Source organism: Euleptes europaea, chromosome 20 (assembly GCF_029931775.1).
Source record: "Euleptes europaea isolate rEulEur1 chromosome 20, rEulEur1.hap1, whole genome shotgun sequence".
NCBI lineage: Eukaryota > Metazoa > Chordata > Lepidosauria > Squamata > Sphaerodactylidae > Euleptes > Euleptes europaea.
In genome coordinates, this window is record NC_079331.1 from 22188134 (window position 1) to 22211319 (window position 23186).

The window sequence follows — 23186 nt, forward strand, 5'->3', positions numbered from 1 at the left end:
AAAAGTATAGTAAGATAGATACGAGGACAAATAGATAAAATTGGATAAAACAATCCTGAATCAGCCATTAAGGAATGCTACATACTATTCATGGTATCTGATTGCTAACTGTAAAAACCTTGCAACTGAATCAATTATTTTTGGATTTTGTGTGGTCATAAGGTAGGATGTCCTAATTTCATCAGAAAGCCATTCCTTATTTCCAAACAGCAGGCATCCAAGTACTAACCAGGGCTGTCCCTGCTTAGTTTCCCATGTCTGACAAGATCAGGCTGGTTTGGGCCACCCATGTCAAGGCAAGAGACATGCAGAGGTGGTTTGCCACTGCCTGCCTCTGCATAGCAACCCTGGACTTCCTTGGAGGTTTCCTATCCAAGGTCTATCAAGGTCTGACCCTGCTTAGTTTCCAAGGTCTGATGAGATCAGGCCAACCTGGTCCATCCAGGTCAGAGCATGCAGAGGATTAGGCTGGAAGAAAAATACAAGTAACACACAACTTTGGCTTGGCAGTGAAATGCTTTAATCCATAGGAGGAAAGGAAAGTCAATTATGGTTTAGAGAGTACTAAAGAGGGGAATGGGGGGTCTAAATTGTTTCCCTCTCCAACAATTCCTCTGGCTCCTCCCAGCATGTCAATAGAAGATCCAGTTCTAATCGCAAAAGTGGCAGAAAGGGTACACAGTCGGGCCAGGGTTACATGTTTATGGGACTCTCCAGATACGCAGAAAAACATGACTTTGTAAATTAACCAAAGGGGGGGGGGAATCTTCTAACAAGCAGCCTAATCGAGACAGAATTTGCTCCAGAAGGGAGGGAATGCTGAGAACAGGAGAGGGTCAAGTAAAAGGGAAAGTAGGGAGAGAAATCAGCCTACTCAGAATATGCAACACAAGAATGAAGAGTTATGAGATACTCTTATGCAACCACTAATTCGAACAATCTGTGTGCTTTAATTTTTGTTGTATTCCAAGGCTTGAAATAACTTGTTCTGGGTGCAATCCTAAAGCCAGACGGTGAACTGCTTAGGATAATGATTAAGACCCACACCTACGTAGCCCCACACCGACAAACCAGCAGCTTATGAGCAAGAAAGATGGTGCTGTGGGAGAGCTGGGTGGAGAGCAGGATTTGGCTGGAATCCTAATTCCCCTCAGACAATAACATTATGCTGGAGTAAGTGTAAACTCTAATCCCGTGATAATCCCATAAACAACACCAGCAGACCGACAGTCCAAAGAAAGTTGATTTATTGGAAAATCCACAGGTAGCAGAAGCCAGGAGTCAGATGAACACTAGTGAAAATTAAGGGAACAGTACAGGGCATATATGAAAGAGCAAAGGGCAAATCTGGATACCATGGCAACCCCCCTCCCAGGAGCTGTCAGGGTGCTAAGAGTCTTCCCACAGAGAGTAGTCTAAACACACTGTTTACAGGACGCAGAGCTGGCCAAGGCCAGCACCTGGAAAAACCACAACATTCCTTTCTCAGACCATGTCTGACAGTAAGGATAAATATCCCCACTGAACAAAATGCCCTCCCCCAAATGCCTACACAATCACAGTACATTGGTTCTCGTAGGTTATCCGGGCTGTGTAACCGTGGTCTTGGTATTTTCTTTCCTGACGTTTCGCCAGCAGCTGTGGCCGGCATCTTCTGAAGATGCCGGCCACAGCTGCTGGCGAAACGTCAGGAAAGAAAATACCAAGACCACGGTTACACAGCCCGGATAACCTAAGAGAACCAATGAACTCTGAACGTGAAAGCCTTCGACAATATTTTAAATCACAGTACAGTTTAAGATACTGACGAATCACAGCTCTCTTAAGCACTATATAAATACCAGACAGGACACCCTTAGAATTTGTATTGGGGATGTGCTTTAGTGATGGAAATGTGAGAGAAAGGCCACTTTGTACACAAAGGGAGCACTTTGCATAAACAGCCAAGGAGGAGAGCAAACATTACCAATACAGCTCTGTTCAGAATTGGAAGGAGCCATACAGGCCATCGAGTCCAACCCCCTGCTCAATGAAGGATCAGCCTAGACTGAGCATCCCTGACAAGGGTTTGTCCAGCCTCTGCTTAAAGACTGCCAGCGAGAGGGAGCCTCACCACCTCCTTAGGCAGCCAATTCCACTGTTGAACAACTCTTCCTGTAAAATGTCTCCCTAATATCCAGCCACTTCAGCCCACGAACGCCAAACTAGAGACTCTACTGCAGGGGTCCCCAACCTTTTTGAGCCTGCGAGCACATTAGGAATTCTGACACATCACGGTGGGCGCAGTCACAAAATGGCTCCCAAAAAATGCCTGCTGAAGGAGGCGGAGCCATCACAAAATGGCAGCTGCAGCTTACCCTCGGTCACATTTGCTGGTCAAAGACTGTAATAAATTGAAATTGAATTGAATTGCCTTCAGTCACACCGTGAAGATCCTTGTGCTGTGGCAGCAGCTGCTGCCAACGCAACATTCTTAAAAATCTGCACAGCTGATCAAATTTCCAGTGACCAATCAGAAGTCTTGCTGGGCAAAAGCCCCACCTGGCCCCACCCACTTTCTAAAAACACGGGCATCAGAAAAGGTGTAAATGGGCACTATGGCATCCACAGGCACAATATTGGGGACCTCTGCTCTACTGCACCATCTGGGGATGAATGCACCGGATACAGGTAAGTGGGGGGGAGGGCAGGCAGGCTAGGAAAGGCTCAGACTGCTGCAGATCTCTCATGAACACATGAAGCTGCCTTATACTGAATCAGACCCTTTCCCCATCAAAGTCAGTATTGTCTACTCAGACTGGCAGTGGCTCTCCAAGGTGTCAGACTGAGGTCTTTCACATCACCTCCTTGCCCGGTCCCTTAACTGGAGATGCCGGGGATAGAACCTGGAACCTTCTGCATGCCAAGCAGATGCTCTACCACTGAGCCACAGCCCCTCTCCCTGCAACATGTACCCCCTGGGCTGAGGCTCAATAACCTTGCCCCCTCAATAACTGCTAGCAAGGTCTTCCACACTTGTTAAATATGAACAGCTTGGCTCTGCCATCTATGGCATGTATGGCATTTTGTGGCAGGCTCTAGCTCCTGCAGCAGCCGTTTTGTTCCCACAACCCTGTGTCAGAGGCTGATCTACTATGAAACTAATGAAGCTTAAGCTTCAGGGCCCCTAATCCTGGAGGGGGCCCCTGAAGCAACTTTTTTTAATGAGTGAATTTCTCAACAAAATCAATGGAATTTTGTAAGTGATAGAATCATAAGCCAATGGGTTGAAGAACTTAATATTGACTTTAGAATATGCTCTAATACCCATTTCATATGGCCTCAAAGTGTCCCTGTAATTGGTTAAATTTCAACATTTTCTCGGGGGCTTGCAGGGCCCGAACCTCCAGCTGTATGGGCTCACTGAGCTCGCCAGAATCCATTCACAGCCTACATTTTGGCAGCTGGATTGTCAGATCCTTTGTTGGTGCATGGCTTAATAGTTCTGCAGTTTTATTTCATCACTGTATGGCCCATTTTCAAGGACTCCACCCCACCGCCCTGTTCTCCACCATTTAAGCCTCGAGGTCCTTGCAAGGGCAGCAAGGCCCTTTGGACCTTGTTGGATGTTGCCCTATTGTTGCTGGTTGCGAAGGGCCCCCCATAACAAGCTTCAGGGTCCCAAAAATGTAGGTCCGCCACTGCCCTGTGTCAAAATTCCAAAGGCGCCCTCAGGTTCAAAAAGGTTGGGACCCCCTGATCCAAGGGCTCTGACATGGGGTTGCCAGTTCTCCTTCCAGCCTGGGTGTCGGATCATAGCAAGCTGATGAATCTTTGGAAGCTCTGCCTAATATCCCTACTCTCAACCTGGGGATCATTGAAACAGACAATGTACTGGAAGTTAATGTGATCTTGGTATCCTGGGACTTGCAGCTTTAGAGAAAGAGAAACAGAGGAGATGAGAATATTTCTGTCTTTAGCCGTGTGTGTTGGGGACAGGGACCACAGGCCTGTGGCTCAAATTCAAATATGATTTTGGTATTGTGGGACTTGCACCTTTAGAGAAATATGGAAAGAGAAAAAGAAACAGAGGAGATGGGAATATTTCTCACTTTACCCATGTGTGTTTTGGGAGGGGTGTCCTAGGACCTGCAGTTTAGGGAAAAAGAAATGTAAGAGATAGGAATATTTCTCTTTAGCCATTTTGTTGTCTCTGTGCAGCTGTACGTGGGGGGATAAAGCTGGTTCCCCAAATATGGAAAGTTTCTGCCTATTCCACAGTGTCTTGAATTGCTCGGGGATCAGGAACGCGTTCAAGTCGCCGCTGTCCATGGGAATGAGAATACTAATCTCTGAAGACTTGGCACTGACAGTCTCACACACTAGGGAATTCTTGCTCAGGTACACATGACACCCGTCCGTTTTGTTGATGGATATGGTTGGCAATACCTGTACTTGGATGTCCCAGCTGTTTATAATCTCAACAATGCCCACCACATCATCATAGAATCATAGAGTTGGAAGGGACCACCAGGGCCATCAAGTCCAACCCCCTGCACAATGCAGGAAATTCACAACTACCTCCCCTCCACACACCTAGTGACCAGAAGATGGCCAAGATGCCCTCCCTCTCATCATCTGCCTAAGGTCACAGAATCAGCATTGCTGACAGATGGCCATCTAACCTCTTCTTAAAAACCTCCAGGGGAGGAGAGCTTACCACCTCCCGAGGAAGCCTGTTCCACTGAGGAACCGCTCTAACTGTTAGAAAATTCTTCCTAATGTCTAGAACGGAAACTATGTTGATTTAATTTCAACCCGTTGGTTCTGGTCCGACCTTCTTGAGCAACAGAAAACAACTCGGCACCCTCCTCTACATGACAGCCCCTCAAGTACTTGAACATGGTTATCATATCCCCTCTCAGTCTTCTCCTCTTCAGGCTAGACATACCCAGCTCCTTCAACCTTTCCTCATAGGACTTGGTCTCCAGACCCCTCACCATCTTTGTTGCCCTCCTCTGGACACGTTCCAGCTTGTCTACATCTTTTTTAAATTGTGGTGCCCAAAACTGAACACAGTACTCTAGTTGAGGTCTAACCAGAGCGGAGTAAAGCGATACCATCACTTCGCGTGATCTGGACACTATACTTCTGTTGATGCAGCCCAAGACTCATTTGCCATTTTAGCTACCGCATCAAACACCAGCCCCAGCTTCTTGCAGTTATCCAGCGTGATGGAGTTAATCTTGCCTTTGAGGTGGAGTGCTTGTTCACATACTTGTAGACTTAGGCCACCTGCTTCAGTTCAGTGTTGTTGATTACCAAGTTGGAGGCACCCTCTTGGCTTTCCACTCTCCCAATTCTTGCCTTCCAGCTCCAGGACAGGAGGGTCCTTCCTTAGTGGCTGTTTCTGGGAGGGATTGATAGCACAGGAGGGCGTCAGAGCCATGAAGGGTTTTGGTCCTGTCCACACTGGGCCGCCCTGGTTCTTGAGCATGGGGTTCTTGTGAGTCTTCATGTCATCAGACACGTGCTTCAAGCCAGAAGTGATGGCTTCTCCTTGGTCGATCTGGGCAAAAAACGCAGAGCGGGATGCAGAGTCATCTGAGCCAGAATTTGCAGAGATAGGAGCTGGAGTGGGTAGAGGCCCAGGTGGTGGTGGTGGGGGGCACCACAAGGAGGAGGTGGAGGAGCTGGAGACCCCCCATCAGTTGCTATAGGTCCAGATTAGCCCAGTGGTGTGATACTCCTTAATGTATGCCTGCAGCTCTGTCCAGATGCTCAGATAAGCCTTCACTCAGTCTACATGCTTCTGATCTACATCTTTGTATTCCTTGAGGACATGATTGCTATAAAACATGGCTGTGTCTGTCATCTCCCTTATATAAGGGCCTGGTTTGGGGGCCATGGCAACCCAGCCTAGCGCAGGGATGCTCTCACTAACTGCCGAGAGGTGATTGAACAGTTTGCTGCCATGGTTCTTCTCCCGGAAGCTCTGGGCCACCTGGATCTGATCTGAGATTGGCTTCAGCAGGGATGAGAAGTTGTTTGCTGCTGGTTGCTGGCACTGAGATGCCGTCACCAGGAGCGCTTGCTCTGTCATCAACCCTGAGTGGACTATCTCAGCGTGCTTCTGGACATTATCACCAATTTCTTTGCTTAGCTTCATGTTTTCGGCTACAGCTCCAGCCAAGAGGGCCTCCCCATTTCAAAGATTCTACCTGCTTATTGTAAATTTTTAACTGTTCCCAAATACAGAGTGCTTTTCTCCAAGGCCAGATTAAATGCATTGCCATTGAGGGAGTTAGCAGGCAGATTTTCAGGGGTCCTCTTTTCTGAGCGACTTTATGGTTGTGGATCAGGGATTTTGGACACTGGCATTTTTTTGTAGACTGTAAAAAGCATGATCTCGCCAGAGACAAATGGATCACAATATACATTCAGAGGTCGGGATCTGCCCTAAAGCAAGATATAGTTGCAAAGTTATTGGCTGATACTGATCCAAATGTAACCCTCGTCGTGGCAAACATTTTATCTATGGTTTTTAATTATACCTCCTTTTAACTGTACTGTTCAGATATTATATTTTTGTATGTTTGATTATTTATGTATTATGAAATGTATTGAATTCGTTTTGGTCATGACCTGTTAGTCCATGAGCGTAAAGAATGGAATAAAGGGACCAGCCAAGAGAGAGTCAAAAGCTTGTACGTACTCAGCTACTCCATTCGGAGAGCTTTGTCCATAGCCACCGCACATGCCAGGGCCATGGGATGCCATCTCCAAGCGCCCCACAGTCTTCTCCAACTGCTCTACTAGACTCTGCAGGTTTGTCATCTCTCACCACCTCAGCCCTGCTCACCTCTTCTCGGATGATTCAGATATGGAAAGTGAAGTGATTCTGCTCTCCTGGACCTTACTTCAACCAAATAATTGCTCCCATATTTTCAGATCACAGTATTTACTGTGGATTCTGAGATGCATTTGGAGATTTATACTAAATACCAGTATGTGAGTGCTGTAGTTAAAATGTTGGTCTAAGATTGAGAAGACCAGCATCCAAATCCTCACTTAGCCACAAAGCACACCATGTGACCTCGGGCCAGTCACACACTCAGCCTAAGTTCTGAGGAAACAAGACAGGGGAAGGAAGTATTTCTTTCATACAGGAATGAAATTCTGTGACCTTAGGCAGATGATGAGAGGGAGGGCATCTTGGCCATCTTCTGGTCACTAGGGGTGTGTGGGGGGAGGTAGTTTTGAATTCCCTGCATTGTGCAGGGGGTTGGACTTGATGACCCTGGTGGTCCCTTCCAACTCTATGATTCTATGAAATAGTCACTCAAATTATCTCAGTGAAGGAGTTCATGATGTCTTTCTTTGACTGAGATTCAGACTATTAGGAGTGAATTTTTTTAACCTCATGATTAATGGTTGATGGCTTATGCTTTTTGGAAATATAAATATTTTCATATTGATATAATTTAGTATAGATTAGTCAGTATGGTCCTGGACCAAGTTTGGCCCCATGCCCCTCCCCTGGATCTACACCCCTGTGGTGAAGTATCTTTCTCCTGCATGCCCTGTGGGGGGTGTGGTTTGAAGACTACTCTGCAGGGTGGGAGGGGTGCATTCCGCCCTTACCTCCTTCTTAGCTGCTGGGGAGGTGACAGGGAGACCTTCCAGGAATGTTTTGCTGCCCTCGAGTCGGAGATACCCCTTTGCTTTGCCAAATGCTGCTCATTCGGGCATTCTCCACTCCCCACACTGGGACCTGAACCCTTGTGTGAGAGAGGCCATGGTAGGTTTCTGGTTCTTCTTCTTTTTTTTTTTAATATCTAGTTTATATTTTGAATAACAAGGATTTGAGAAAAGATTGGGCCTTTTTGCATGTAAGCAAGAGAAAGTCCTCCCCTGTATTAGTGAAATAGTGACTCCCAGTGACGATAATGGAAAATGCATCTTTAAAATTAATAAACTGAGCGGGGGGCACACTGTCCAACTAACTTAATACCCAAAAAGAGCTCTTTATTAATGCAACAAGGATTTTGTGAGACTGTAATCCTTAAATTCTTGCTTTCATAAACTGAACAGATTTAACTGTAGAGTAAACCAGAGCAGTTCCTTTTGTCTTTCCTTGAGCTGACTGAATTCGGTTTAATTTTCTGTATTCAAGGAAAGATATTTGTCTTTCTCGAACAGCGTGGTGGAGGGAAGTGGGGTGGCGGGGAGCATCTGTAATATGTGAAAGACGTAATTTGAAGTACAAAAGAGTCGCCTGATTAAAATGTCAAAAAATGATATATCACAGCTGTGTTTATGTGAAAAGTGGTGGTGTGTATTTCTCAGTGAATTTATTTATCTTCTTTATTGAATAATTGATAATAATGACTCTCACATGTCACCAAAAATTGAGATAGTAATCCATTCAAAATGACAGTTTTGTCTTTTTCCTCTATCTCTTCAGTGCCGTCAATCTCCTGCTTTGGTTTTTCCACAAATAGCTGAGCAATCCTATTCTCAGATCACACACCCCGAGGCAAGAGTTGATTGTTCCTGTACCTTTTTATGCTCAGTGTGTGTGGGGGGGATATACACTGCCAGTGTAGTGATGCCTTTTCATACGTGGAAGACCACTGCCAGTGGGACATCCCCACTGTAAGGGGGGAAAGTGGGCGGAATAGGGGTTAACCCTAAGTTTATTCAGTATACATTCCCATGCCCAGCAACGGTGTAATATTGTGCACGTAAGGTGGTGTAGTGGTTAAAAGTGGCGGCCTCTAATCTGGAGAACCGGGTTCGATTCCCCCACTCCTCCACATGAAGCCTGTTGGGTGACCTTGGGCCAGTCACAGTTCTCCCAGAACTTTCTCAGTCCACGTGGAGGCAGGCAATGGCAAACCACCTCCGAAGACCTCTTGCCTTTAAAACCCTACGGGGTCGCCATAAGTCAGCTGTGACTTGACAGCACACACACATGGAGGGGGGGGATCACATTAATACACTTCCACGAAAGTCAGTGGACAGCACCAGACAGCTCTGTCCACCTCCTCCCCTTCTGGCCCCAGAGTCGTAAAAGACAACACAATTCTGCAACTGAGGCTTCAAGGATAAAGCGACCCATATGGGTAAACCAGGCTAAGGATGACCATGCTTCGCAGAGGGACTCCCAAACCCCTCTACCCCTAAAGTGTGGAAAGCACTCAGACACCCAAGGTCCTGGAGGGTTTTCCCCGTTCCATTGTAATATGTGGGGGAAATGCAGTGATTAAATAATGCTACCTTCTTCTCCTGGTAGCAGAGACACATAGGGTAAGTAAGCAGGATACAACAATGGAGGCCCTATTGGTGGCCACATACGCACGTATCCAATCCAGGTATGGTCTTATGAAGCCTTTGTGAAGTCACCCTTTGACAGTGAATATCAAACACCCCACTCCACTTTGGGTGGGCATAAATCAAACAGCCACATTATCTTCCCCAACTGGTGACTCTCTAAACAAGGACCCCATGGGAGTTAACAACATGAGAGCAGGGAACAGGGTTGGTGAGTGCAGAAAGGAAGAACACGCTCTCTCAATTAATGAGGACTGGCTCTCAACTAATCCTTCTCACAAAGTCGTATCTCAAAATGGCGACCCTGCAACACTAAAAGAGACAACAATGTGTCATGTGGATAATCAATGAGGCATTCAGCAGCAATTGTGCCTCTGTGAGGTTGCCACTGTTGTCCTTCTGGGCTCCAGTGTCTTTCCAGAATCATGGCAAGAGAGCAACACAGCAAACTTAGCAGAACCAAGTACAGAGTTGCAGTGATGGAAAAATCTGCCCGTTGCTCAAGGACGGGGGCCTGGCAAGAACAGAAAAGTTGGCCACTCCACTTCTACCTTCATGCTTGTAGAACTTAACTCAAGCAATGGTCATGTTTGGTAAATGCTGTAAGTCTGCCGCTGTTTCTCTGCTCTTCTGACAATTAGCAGGTAGAGAATCTCTGCTTCATGTACTCTGCCTGGTGGGGAGACAGTGCTTTCCTGCCACATTACCCTAATGGGGCTGGGAATTTGCATCTTGATTGAGTCCTTGCCACAAAGGATCAGTTCAATGTCTTCCTAATCCTCCCCTTCCCCTTACTGCTGATGCGATAATAAAGCAAAAAATGTCACTGTCAAGATATGGAAGAGGAACTGATAAGGTCTACCGGGAAAAGCCAACAGGCCCCCCACAATTGATCCATACAGCACAGAGGAGATGTATTTGGATGGGACGAAGGGGGGCTAGGCAAAAGACAAGGTATCCTGGGAAATGAGATGGTTACCTGAACAAGATCTTTTTAGTAATCCCTCTTCTTAACTATATCACTGTACTACTTCAGGCGAATGTGGATCCTTCCAGCTTTTTCCTGTAAGGCTATGGCCAAGGAAGGGGAAAGGGCTGTAGCTCAGTTTGTAGAGCATCTGCTTGGCACACAGAAGGTCCCAGCTTCGATCCCTGGCATCTCCAGTTAAAGGGACTAGGCAAGTAGGTGATGTGAAAGACCTCTGCCTGAGACCCTGGAGAGCCGCTGCCGGTCTGAGTAGAAAATACTGACTTTGATGGGCCAAGGGTCTGATTCAGTAGAAGGCAGCTTCATGTGTTCATTTGATAACTGAACCACTTATAGGCATTGAGACTTGTGTTATTTCAATGGGTGACAGGGATGCCAGCTCTAGGTTGGAAAATACCTGGAGGTTTTGGAAGTGGAGCCTGGAGAGGGCAGGGATTTGGGAGGGACCTCAGTAGTGTATAATACCATGGAGTCTACCTTCCGGAGCAGCCATTTTCTCATCTTGGTCGTCTGGAGATCAATTGTAATAGCAGGAGATCTCCAGTTGCCACCTGGAGGTTGGCAACACTAATGGGTGACATCACGCTGGACCCCTTCTGTCCTGCTCTAGATGAGTCTCCGGGTTCCATGCATGGGGCTGGGGGAGGAAGGCTAAGAAAGAGACTGGTCATGGGCTAGAGTCCTTGAAGACCACACATGATTATCTTCTACTGGAATGCTTACGGTGCTGCTCTGTGGAAGGAGAGATCTGAGTAATTGTCTAACTTTGCTTCAGTAAATTGCTGGCAAATGGGAAGGGTCATTCCACCACCTTGTGTTTCACCATCTCTCCATGGCAGGACAGCACTGATCTTTCATGCTGAGCTACAAGGTGACTCCTAGAATTGCTCCCCTGAGTCTCCTGGGGTAGTTTCCACTCTTCCCTCTGCATGTGGCCAGCGTGATGTAGTGGTTAAAAGCGGTGGTTTAGAACAGTGGGCTCTGATCTGGAGAACTGGGTTTGATTCCCCACTCCTCCACATGAGCGGTAGAGGCTAATCTGGTGAACTGGATTTGTTTCCCCACTCCTACATGTGAAGCTAGCTGGGTGACCTTGGGCTAGTCACCGCTCTCTTAGAGCTCTCTCAGCCCCACCTACCTCACAGGGTGTCTGTTATGGGGAGGGGAAGGGAAGGTGATTGTAAGCCAGTTTGATTCTTCCTTAAGTGGTAGAGAAAGGCGGCATATAAATACCAACTCTTCTTCTTCCCTTGTGGGGGGGAAAAGTTCTGTGTTGTATAGAACAGTCAGATGATTGTGATAAAGCAAGGGTGCCACTGTAGGACTTGAACCCTTCTCTTGGGGAGCACATTGGTTCTCCACGCCTCCTACCTATTGGCTCTGGATTTGGTTTGGACTTGTAGCCTGTCTGTTGTCATTCCCTGTCTGTTGACAGGCTTTCTTGGCTTGATGAATCAGAGGGTTTGGACCCATCTGCCGGAAACACTAGAGGTTGTGGCAGTAGGTTTTCATAGCTTTACTACTATGGCGTAGGCTGTGCATGTGCACCTGATACACTGCTGGCTTTTTCTAGCTACCTGGTTGTATGAAAAGAGGGTATGTGTACTGGCTAATGAAGTGCCCCCAATAAAGGTCTTTTACCTGTGGCACTATAAACTGCCCCTGTGTACATAAACAGGTGCAGCAATCCTCCTTTTAGACATGACACCAGTATAGATAAACTCGTGTCAAGAACTGCCCCCCCTTCCTCTCTTTTCTCTTCCTTTCTATTCACTTAGTTGCATAAAGCATGCACATACACTAACATTCCTCAAGCTGCAACATTCCAAACACTGCCGGCTTCCTCTGCTTTGCAAGTTTGTTATCAAGTTAAAGGGACTCTGATGTTCCCTGCAAGGTACTCTCTTTCGGACCTAACACATGCACAATTAGAGAATCGCTTGCTGCCAAAGTTGCTGAGTTGTTGATTTCAATAGCCAAGAATGACACCATGGGAAAATTAGAAATGCATCCTTATTGAACACAATTGTTAGAAGTGTATAAAGGTTGATGAATGCTGAACTACACTGTGATTCTTTCTGCAGTGTGATTCTTTCTTTTGGTCTCGGCTGGAGAAACGTGAACCCAGCTTGTACTGTTAAACTGGTACCATTAAATAGCATAAGCTGTAAAAGTAATTCCTGATCTCCAGTGCGTTATCCTTGATCAGATCTACCTGGGGTAACGTTTTAGGCACAACACTAATGGGATGCACAAACTAGTGTGGTGTAGTGGTTAGAGTGTTAGACTAGTCTCTGGGGGATTCTGCTTCAACTCCCCACTCTGCCATAGAAGCTAGCTGGGTGACTTTAGGCCAGTCATGCACTCTCAGCCTAACCTATTTCACAGGGTTGTTGTGAGGATAAAATGGAGGAGAGGAGAACAATGGAAGCTGCTTTGGGTCACCACTGGGGAGAAAGGAGAGGTATAAACAAAGTAAGTAAATACATAAATGTCATGCAGGGGTTTGGATATTGCTACACATTGACTGTTGGTTTCTCTGCACAGCTAATGTGGAGCCAGTCAGTGGGTAGTGGCAGAGTCACTAATGGAAATGTGGGTGCATCTGTCAGTGTTGCTACTTTGGTGATTTATCCACAGTTATTGCTGTCTGGATGCTTCTAGTTGAGAGCAGGATCACAACTTTATTTCCTATGAAGAAAGGTTGAAGGAGCTGGGTATGTTTAGCCTGAAGAAGAGAAGACTGAGAAGGGATATGATAGCCATCTTCAAGTACTTGAAGGGCTGTCATATAGAGGATGGTGCCGAGTTGTTTTCTGTTGCCCCAGAAGGTCGGACCAGAACCAACAGGCTGAAATTAAATCAAAAAAGTTTCCATCTAAACATTAGGAAGAATTTCTGTTCCTCAGTGGAACAGGTTTCTTTGGGAGGTGGTAAGTGCTGGCCCAGAGATGGCCCAGGCTAGCCTGATCTCGTCAGATCTCAGAAGCTAAGCAGGGTCAGCCCTGGTTAGTATTTGGATGGGAGACCACCAAGGAATACCAGGGTTGCTGTGCAGAGGAAGGCACTGGCAAACCGCCTCTGTTAGTCTCTTGCCATGAAAACCCCAAAAGGGGTCGCCATAAGTTGGCTGCGACTTGACGGCACTTTACACACACACAAGTGCTCCTTCCCTGGATGTTTTTAAGCAGAGGCTTGATGGCCATCTGTCAGCAGTGCTGATTCTGTGACCTTAGGCAGATGATGAGAGGGAGGGCATCTTGGCCATCTTCTGGGCATGGAGTAGGGTAACTGGGGATGTGGGGGGTAGATAGTTCAGAATTCCCTGCATTGTGCAGGGGGTTGGACTAGATGACCCTGGTGGTCCCTTCCAGCTCTATGATTCTGTTACTGGCATCAGCCCCTTGCCTGGTGACCACTTGTAGAAGAGAGCCCATGTGGTGCAGTGGTTAGAATGTCAGACTAAGATCTGGGAAGCCCAGGTTTGAATCCCCGCTCTACGATGGTGGCTCGGTGACCTTGGGCTAGTCATTCTTGCTTAGCCTAACCCACCTCACAGGGTTGTTGGTGTGAGGATAAAATGGCAGAGGGGAAAACAATGCTGTAAACCAATTTGGGTCCCCATTGAGGAAAGTGTAGGGTATTATTATTTTTAGTTTATTTGTAGTCCGTCTTTCTCACTGATCCACAATGTGGATTTATTTACTAATTCATTATTCCTTGATTGATACAAAATCACAAAGCTTACAAAAGGAATGGAAATATTAAAAGGTGTCCTTCACAACATGGTTAAAAGACAGTTACATCAAGCACTACTGTTAGTTGATGCCGCCATAGAATTATTTGGCGGACTTTTAAAACAAACTTTAAAAACTGAGCCACCGTCTCCAATATTTGGGGCGAATGATTGTTCAATCGGAAATGTTAAGAGAGTGTGAGACATTCAGTCTATTTACCAAGAGGCGGCTTAGTCAGTGGAGTTGTTTAAGACATTTCTATCTATTGGAGACGGTGGCTCAGTTTTTAAAGTTTGTTTTAAAATTCCCCCAAACAATTAATTCGATGGTGGTATCAACTAACAGTAGTGCTTGATGTAACTGCTCAAAAACATTCCTTTGTGGCACTTTTATTCGCCATGTGGGCTGCAGTTCCCGACAGGCGCTCTGTGAGGCAATTTTCAGATGAGACGGAGAATAAAATCAAGAAATGAAAGGACCGAAAACAGCGGGCCTCCCTCCTGTCGAGGGCGGACCAGTTCAATTCCTGAGGGAAGGCGGTTAGGGCCGCCGCCCTTTCCCGCTCTCCCCCTTGGGGTGTTTTTCCCGCCTTTCCCCTTAGGTTCATTCAAGCCCCGCCCACCGTCCAAAGTCCACCCCCGCCTCCCGCTCGCCTCGCGTCTGTGGCTGGCCCCGCCCACCATCCGAAGCCTGGCCCCGCCTCGCGCCTCCGGCTGGCCCCGCCCACCATCCGAAACCTGGCCCCGCCTCCCGCTCGCCTCGCGCCTCTGGCTGGCCCCGCCCACAAGAGCCTCTCGCAACTCCTCCCCCCACCCACGAAGCAGAAGGCGGGCGGCGCCGACGCCGACCAGGAGCGAGGCGGCGCCTCGGCCGCTGACCGCCTTTTCCCGCCCGCTCCCCCCGCGATGGAGCGCACGGAGAAGGTGCTCCAGCTGCGGGGCCTGCAGGGCCGCTCCGTACGGGTGGTGCGCGAGCACTACCTGCGGCCCGACGTGCCCTGCGGCAGCGCCCTGTGCCGATTGGCCTGTCCCCGCGGTGAGTGAGTCAGAGAGGAGGGCGGGGCGCGGGCCTGAAGGGGCGGGGCGGGCTAGAGGGCGGGGCGAGCACGGGAGGCGGGTCTGGGGTGACGTCAGAGCAAGGGGCGGGGCGGGAGGCCGAAGGTGGAATCGTTGAATGAATGAATGAATGGCCAACCTCCAGGTACTAGCTGGAGATCTTCTGCTATTACAGCTGATCTCACAACGCGTTAGGCCAGCTTTCCAGAATTTTGAGTTCTCCAGACTGCCCCGTGAAGAGCGGTTAAAGCGCTAAGGGCTGTTTAGCTTGGAAAGAAGGCATGACATGAAGGCATGAAGCTGCCTTATGCTGAATCAGACCCTTGGTCCATCGAAATCAGTATTGTCTACTCAGACCGGCCACGGCTCTCCAGGGTCTCAGGCGGAGGTCTTTCACATCACCTACTTGCCTACTCTCTTTAACTGGAGATGCCAGGGATTGAACCTGGGACCTTCTGCGTACAAGCAGAGGCTCTGCCACTGAGCCATGGCCCAGTCCATTGGTTGGTGGTTAAGGGGAGACATGATAGAGGTCTATAAAAATATGCATGGTGTGGAGAGAGTGGACAGGGAGAAGCTCTTCTCCCTCTCTCGTAATGCCAGAACCCGGGGTCATCTGCTGATGCTGGAGGGAGAGAGATTCAAAACAGATAAAAGGAAGTATTTCTTCACACAATGCATAGTTAAATTGTGGAGCTCCCTGCCCCATGATGTGGTGATGGCTGCCAACTTGGAAGGCTTAAAGAGGGGAGTGGACATGTTCGTGGAGGAGAGGGCTATTCATGGCTACTAGTCAAAATGGATACTAGTCGTGATGCATACCTATTCAGTCTACAGGATCAGATGAGCATGCCTATTATCTTAGGTGCTGTGGAACACAGGCAGGGTGCTGCTGCTGCAGTCGTCTTGCTCGTGGGCTTCCTAGAGGCACCTGGTTGGCCAATGTGTGCACAGACTTCTGGACTGGATGGGCCTTGGTCTGATCCAGTAGGGCCTTTCTTATGTTCTTATGCTCTTAGGGCTTGTGTCAACTGCAGTGTGGTTTTACCAGAGAAGGCAGTGATGCAATCCAAAATGGAACAACATCTGAGGAGTTGCACAAAACTACAGCTCTTCTCTAAGATGTTTTTTCTAAATAGCTGCTCAGAGATAGTTGCTGGTGATGGAAAGTACTTTCGAGTCCCAGTCAACCTGTGGCAGCTCTGAAATGTTTTCAAGGCAAGAGGTGTTGAGAGGTGATTTCCCAATTGCTTGCCTCTGCACAACGACCTTGGACTTCTTTGGTGGTCTCCCAGCCAAATACTAACCAGGGATGTTGTGAAGCAATGAGAACCCTACATGTTCCCCTCATGAAGATTAAGTTTCCTTCTAGGTGCAGAAATGCGTCTTAGATTTAAGAGCTGTGTATGTCTACAGCAGTGGTTCCCAAACCTTTTGAGTCATGGAGCACTTTTCAGGAGAGAAATTCGTCACGGAGCACTAATTTTCACCTAGCACCTATATACTAAACCAAATGGCAGTAGTATTTTTCTTTTCAGTCTCTTCATGGAGCAATAGGAGATGTTTCGCGGAGCACCAAGTGCTCCGTGGAGCACAGTTTGGGAACCGCTGGTCTGCAGCATGCCCACCTTGTCTTTGAAAGCATTTCACTCATTCTAAAATAGAAAATGTTTCAGAGGAGTTGTTTTCAGTACTCCCCACAAAAGTCTCCAGAAAAAAAACCCAGAAAACGATAGTCATAAAATTACTATTGCCATTATTATTGGCTTTGGAAGGTATCAGCCAAGATGGAATTAATGTCAGCAGCAAAGCTGGTGAGCCACTTTGTTTGGAGAAAATAATAGTCGTTCTCTGTCTTGTTGTGAAGACACTTGAGTCATTCAGCTGTAATATCCAGGCATCCTGCACAGAATTAATAGATCTTGGGCCTGTAATAGGAGAGACCCTTGAAACACTCATATAGCCAGTGGGTGAAAAGGAAGAAGCAAAAAAGTACCATCCCAAAATGATTAATGATGGCATTTACATCGACTCTTCTGTTGAAGATAAAAAATTCTTGTTAGGAAGTACCCAAACTTGATTTTTACATGCTTTAAACAACTTTTGGACTCTGCTTGGCCTCTGAGCAGCTTGTACAGGTGCCTGTCAATATAAAACGCCAGTGCTGGAGTCGAGTGAGGTGCTACCAACAATGGGATGGGACAAGAGCAGTGAATTCAGATACAAAGGGGAGAAACGTGAATACCCTAACTTGAAACTTTCCCTGAATAGCAAAACACAGTGGGTATTGTTGAATCGGTGCAGAGCTTGTACCCTTAGACTGGGGAGCAGAGTTTCCAAAAGTAGGGGACCAAAAAGGCATCATGTGGCACTTTAAATGCAAGGAGATTTACTGTGGCAGAAGCATTTGATGGTGTGGTGCTAGTCCTGAAGAGTTTCTGCCACTTCTTCCTTTTCTAATGAAGCAGAGTTACAGGGTGTGTGAGAAAGAGAGCCGGTTTCCTGACACAACACTTCTGTACTTATCAACTGACATGGCTCTGTTGCTCCATAACTTTCTCAGATTGCGTGAAGAGTGTGATAGTGGGGTCTTATTTCTCATCTTGGTGACATATTTATTTATTCTAATAGTGTGTGCGGAACTAGGCAGTGGCAGTTATCTTGAATCAATATACTAAAAGTATAAGGACGTGATTGACCCATGGCAGAAAATTTGGGTTTTCTCTGAATCTCAGCGGTAAAGAAACACTGCCCATTCAAGCAATGGAAAGAATTATGTTTGTATAGATATTTATTTGTGTATTTATTCATTTATATCCTGCCTTTCTTCCTAAAGGGGACTCAAAGCAACTCACACTGTTCTTGTCTCCTTCATTTTATTCACAACGACCCTGTAAGGTGGGTTAGGCTGAGTGTGTGTGACAGGCCCAAGGTCACCCAGCAAACATCCATAGCAGGGTGGAAATTCAAACTCAGTTCCTGATCCAACACTTCAACCACCTTAATCGTGTTGCTTTTCATAGCAGGAATGGTTGACAGTGTAGGCATTGTCCTTAACGCCCAAAGGGCTCTGCTACCTTTGTGGTAGCAAAATAAATCAGGACTGCTGTGTAGTGATGTGTAGAAAACCCAGCGTCATCACATTTGAATGTCATACGTTTTACAACTAGAACAAACCCACTGCCCTTTCTCCTGAAAATAAATTGATTGGGACTCTGCACTATGAAGCAGTGCATGTATTTTACTAATAAGTTTTTTGTTGTTGTTTCGGCACCTTTGAATATGTGTGTTGCCAGAATTGTTACTGCAATGCACCACCCTTCAGACTTCCATGACAAGCCATCAAATAAGAAAAGCACATGCTGTGCAACCTTCCCTGGTATACTAGAAAAATATTGTAGAATGGATTTGCAGCCCATCAAGAAGGCAGATTTTTTAGCACTTCCAGGGTAAGACTGATGAGCAAACGCCAGCTTTTCGTGATTTCATTTTAATGAACTTTGAATTCTGTTTCAGATGGGAAACTACTATCTGATGATGTGACTCATTATGTTGTACCTGACTGGAAGGTGCTCCAAGATTACCTGGAAATACTCGAATTCCCTGAGTTGAAGGGTATTGTGTTCATGCAAACAGCGTGTCAAGCTATGCAGCATCAAAGAGGCCGCAGGTATCTAACATATTCCAGAGGCTCAAAAGCGAGTCTCCCATTGTCCTTCTTATGTTTTCCCATTGCTTTTAATATTTCTAAAGTTTCATCTGGTATCAGCAGATGCATTTATCTGTCTGTAAGTCTGAGCACCACCCACGGAGCTCTCTCCCTCCATCCTGCCAACAATGCCTTCCCCTACCTGAGCCAACCTCAGAAAGGGCAGAGACCTTGGAGACACCTTGCTCCTGTCTCAGACTGCCCAGGACCTCTGCCTACTGGTCTCTCTCTCTCTCTGGGTCAGGCAAAAAATTTCAATACCTTTATTGGCATACCATCAAGCAGTCAATCAAATAAAACCAACCGTCTAAACATCATTTAGCCTCCGTCTCTTAACAATTTCATAAAAAAAAAATTAGCCACAGATTCAGTAGTCTCAGAATCTCGGGAGGATAACAACAATTTGATCTTACTATCATCAGCTTGATCTACATGATTTGAAAGAAAGGGGTCTAAATTCTGGGTCAGGCTTCAGTCCATTCTCCTCCCCTACCTGGCTCATTCTCCTGCCTTTTATCCCTCTCTCCCCCTTCAATCCCAGCCCCCACCCCTTTCTCCCAGGTGCTTCCCTTTTCCCCTGGTGGTCTGAGTCTGGGTCTGGCTCTCTCTGTTTACCCAGGGTTCCTCGTGAGCCCTCTTCCCCAGCTCTGCTGGCCTTCCCTCGCTCCCTTCACCTGGGACCTGGCCTCCCAGGAGTAGGCAATCGGCAGCTTCTCCTCCCTGCTTGGCAGGCAGTGCTTTTGCGGGGCTGCTACCATTGGGGAGGAGGGTTCTGCCACTGCACCTTCTCCTGAGGCAGTGAGTGGGCAGGGCTGATACCCTCCTGCACTGTGGGTGCTGTGGGAGACTGCTCTTGCCCCCCAGCAGGTAAGGGGCTGGGGGTTTCTGGTGGGGGCTGGCAGAGGAAGCCAGGAAGGCCTCCCCGCCTGGACCATTGGCTTTGAAGGCCGGGATGGACTCTGCCGCAGTGGCAGAGACTGCGGCGTCTGAGACCATTCCTGGACACTGTCTGTTTATTTAATTTAAAACATGGAAAACATTTATTAGCTGCCTTTCTACCTTGCAGAACTCAAAGCAACTTGTGCATGTGTTAAGTGCCATCAAGTCGCTTCCGACCTATGGTGACCCTATGAATTAATGACCTCCAAAATATCCTGTAGTTAACAGGTCTTGCAGACTGAGGGCCGTGGCTTCCTTTATAGAGTCAATCCATTTAATGTTGGATCTTCCTCTTTTCCTGCTGCCGTCAAAGTTTCCTAGCATTATTGTATTTTCCAGGCAGCTTACGATGTAAATAAAGCAACAATTATAAACACAAAAAAGACCACAATTCAAAATTAGGACCGCCAATAAATAAAAACGGAATTAGTCAAATGCACCTCTAAATAAAACCGTCTTCAACCGTCTCCTGAAGAATGAAAGTGAAGGGTCGAGGCTGACCTCCCTGGGGAGGTTGTTCCATAATCCTGAGGCTGCCACCAAAAAGGCCCTCTCTCGTGAGCTCACCAGAGGAGCATCTTGGATTGTTGGGACAGTCAGGAGGGTCTCTCCCTGCGATCTTAATTCTCTGGCATTCATAGAGTTGGAAGGGACCACCAGGGTCATCTAGTCCAACCCCCTGCACAATGCAGGAAATTCACAACTACCTCTACCCCACACCCCCAGTGACCCCTACTCCATGCCCAGAAGATGGCCAAGATGCCCTCCCTCTCATCATCTGCTTAAGGTCATAGAATCAGCATTGCTGACAGATGGCCATCTAACCTTAAAAACCTCCAGGGAATGAGAGCTTACCGTATATACTCGTGTATAAGCCGAGTTTTTCAGCCCAAAAAAAGGGCTGAAAAAGCCGGCCTCGGCTTATACACGGGTCAATACGGTAGAAGGGGGGAGGAGGGAGGAGGGAACTTACTGCTGCCGCCGAGCCACCGCCATTTTCTCCTGCCGGGAGGGGTCTTGGGCAGCCTCTCTGCAGCCGCAGAGAGACTGCCCTGGCCCCCCCAGGCCCCCGCCGCCATTTTCTCCCTCCTGGAGGGGCCCTGGGCAGCCTCTCTGCAGCCGCAGGAAGGCTCCCCGGCCCTCCCCGGCCCCCGCCGCCATTTTCCCCGCCGGGAGGGGCCATGGGAGGCCCCTGCCCGTCGCGCCGCTACGGCCCGCGCGCCTGGGCGCCTTCCTCCGGCTCGCAGCTGCCTGGAGGGGCCTCCTGCCGGCCCAGGAAGGACGCGCCGCCGCCGCTTCGCCGCCTCTCCAGGTAAGTAGTGGGTTCAGGGGCTTTCCCCCCTCCCCCCCTTGGATGGCACTGGGGTCGGGGTGGGTCGGGAGGGCCTGGGAGGCGGCGGGAGGGCGACCTGGGGCAGGGGTCCTGCGCTCTAAAATGGCGGCCGCCATTTTAGAGCGCAGCATTGCGGGTAAAGGAAATTTCTTATCGCCCCTCGGCTTATACGCGGGTCAATAAGAAATTCCCTTTTCTGGCCCCTAATTTGGGGGGGGGGGGTCGGCTTATACCCGAGTATATACGGTACCACCTCCCGAGGAAGCCTGTTCCACTGAGGAACTGCTCTGTTAGAAAATTCTTCCTAATGTCTAGATGGAAACTCGTTTGATTTAATTTCAACCCGTTGGTTTAGGTCCGACCTTCTGGGGCAACAGAAAACAACTCGGCATCCTCCTCTCTATGACAGCCCTTCAAGTACTTGAAGATGGTTATCATATCCCCTCTCAGTCTTCTCCTCTTCAGGCTAAACATACCCAGCTCCTTCAACCTTTTCTCATAGGACTTGGTCCTTGAATGGGGATTGGGAACAGACAATTGACTTGGGACAAACCATTAAGAAGTTACTTTTTTGCCTTGATTTGGGTTCCTATTTGCTGGTTTACACATGAATGTACATTGCTTGATCTCTTGCTTGATGCTCAGTACTCTTAACTTGCGTGAGCCAACTCCATTCAGTTGAGAGCCAGCATGGTGTAGTGGTTAAGAGTGGCGGACTCTAATCTGGAGAACTGGGTTTGATTCTCCACTTCTTCACATGAGCTGCGGACTCTAATCTGGTGAACCTGGTTGGTTTCCCCATTCCACATGAAGTCTGCTGGGTGACCTTGGGATAGTCACAGTTTTCTCTGAATGCTCTCAGCCCCACCTACCTCACAAGGTGTCTGTTGTGGGGAGAGGAAGGGAAGGTGATTGTAAGCCACTTTGAGACTCCTTAAAGGTAGAGAAAAGCGGGGTGTAAAAACCAACTCTTTTTCTCCTTCTTGATGCTGTAATCACATGTGTATCAAGCCACATTTTTAAGGTGAAGTAAAGATGGAAATTTTCACACCTGCTAACAATATAAAGATAACTCGTTCTCTGTGTAAATAAACATGGTTCAAGTCACTTGGCTTTTTAGGATGGTTTATATTTAGCAGATTTATTTCAGCTTCACAGCAACGTTGTTAATGCCAAGACATATATGGGACCAAACTGTAAAATGTATTGCTGCCCAGTTCCTTTTTTAGACTTCCAAAAGGTTAATAGTATGCTGCAGTAACGCTGCAACGACACCAGTATCACAAATGCCCCTGAGACCCTAAAGGTTAATCAGGGATTTCTCTAGCTGACATTAATTATAGTGTTATTACCTATGAATATATTTGGGAGGTAATGGAAGTATTCTAATCCTTTGCTATAACAAGCCAAGTTAATAATAATGCTTAATACTGTTTTGCTAGCTGCATTTTTTTAACATAGGCCTCTCCCCTGATTGGCATAAAATGTTCCTGTGGCTGCCTGTACACCTTGCTTAGAACAGCCTGGATTAAGAGCATTTTAATCTTGTTCCACTAAAGGTTCACATTATAGCCCTTGTTTTTCTATATAGCTTTTGTATAGTTTGAAGCTAGTTGCGGCAACTCTGGTATTCATTTTTTAAAAAATTCTGCCCCAACCCATAAGATTCTTGGCATGGCTCTCAAAAAATAAAATATAAAGAGTTGAATCCAGTAGCACCTTAAAGAACAACAAGATTTTGAGAGGTAAAGCTCCTTTCGTCAGATACAGGTAGGATGAAGGTAGCTTTGACTCTTAAAAGACCATACCCCCAAAATTTTGTTGGTATTTAAAGTGCTACTGGATTTGAATCTAGCTGATCTACTGCAGACCAACGTCTGACAAAGGGAGATTTGACTCTAAATTCATACCCTGAAAATCTTGTTGGTCTTTAAGGTGCTACTGGACTCGAATCTTACCCTTCTACTGCAGACTAATACAGCTACCCACCTGAAAATATAACAATGGAATATTGTCAAAAATGTAACTATAGAATCACAGCAAAAACAATCTTATCCCTTCTGCAAGTTCCGCAGCAATGTAGAGCCTTGTCCTTTGCGAGATTGAATGT

General features: G+C 47.2%; 1 protein-coding gene and 1 pseudogene across 1 annotated transcript in view; one reads left to right on the forward strand and one right to left on the reverse strand.

Annotated features, from left to right (window-relative positions):
* Positions 1-3792: 3792 nt before the first annotated feature.
* LOC130492325 (adenylyl cyclase-associated protein 1-like) lies at positions 3793-6816 on the reverse strand (annotated as a pseudogene).
* An 8129-nt stretch (positions 6817-14945) lies between these two features.
* DIS3L (DIS3 like exosome 3'-5' exoribonuclease) overlaps positions 14946-23186 on the forward strand; it is a 44390-nt gene continuing 36149 nt past the window's right edge. Inside the window, exons 1-2 of the mRNA XM_056865784.1 lie at positions 14946-15075; positions 18612-18765. Coding sequence (XP_056721762.1) covers positions 14946-15075; positions 18612-18765 — 284 coding nt within the window. The remainder of the gene's footprint in view (positions 15076-18611; positions 18766-23186) is intronic.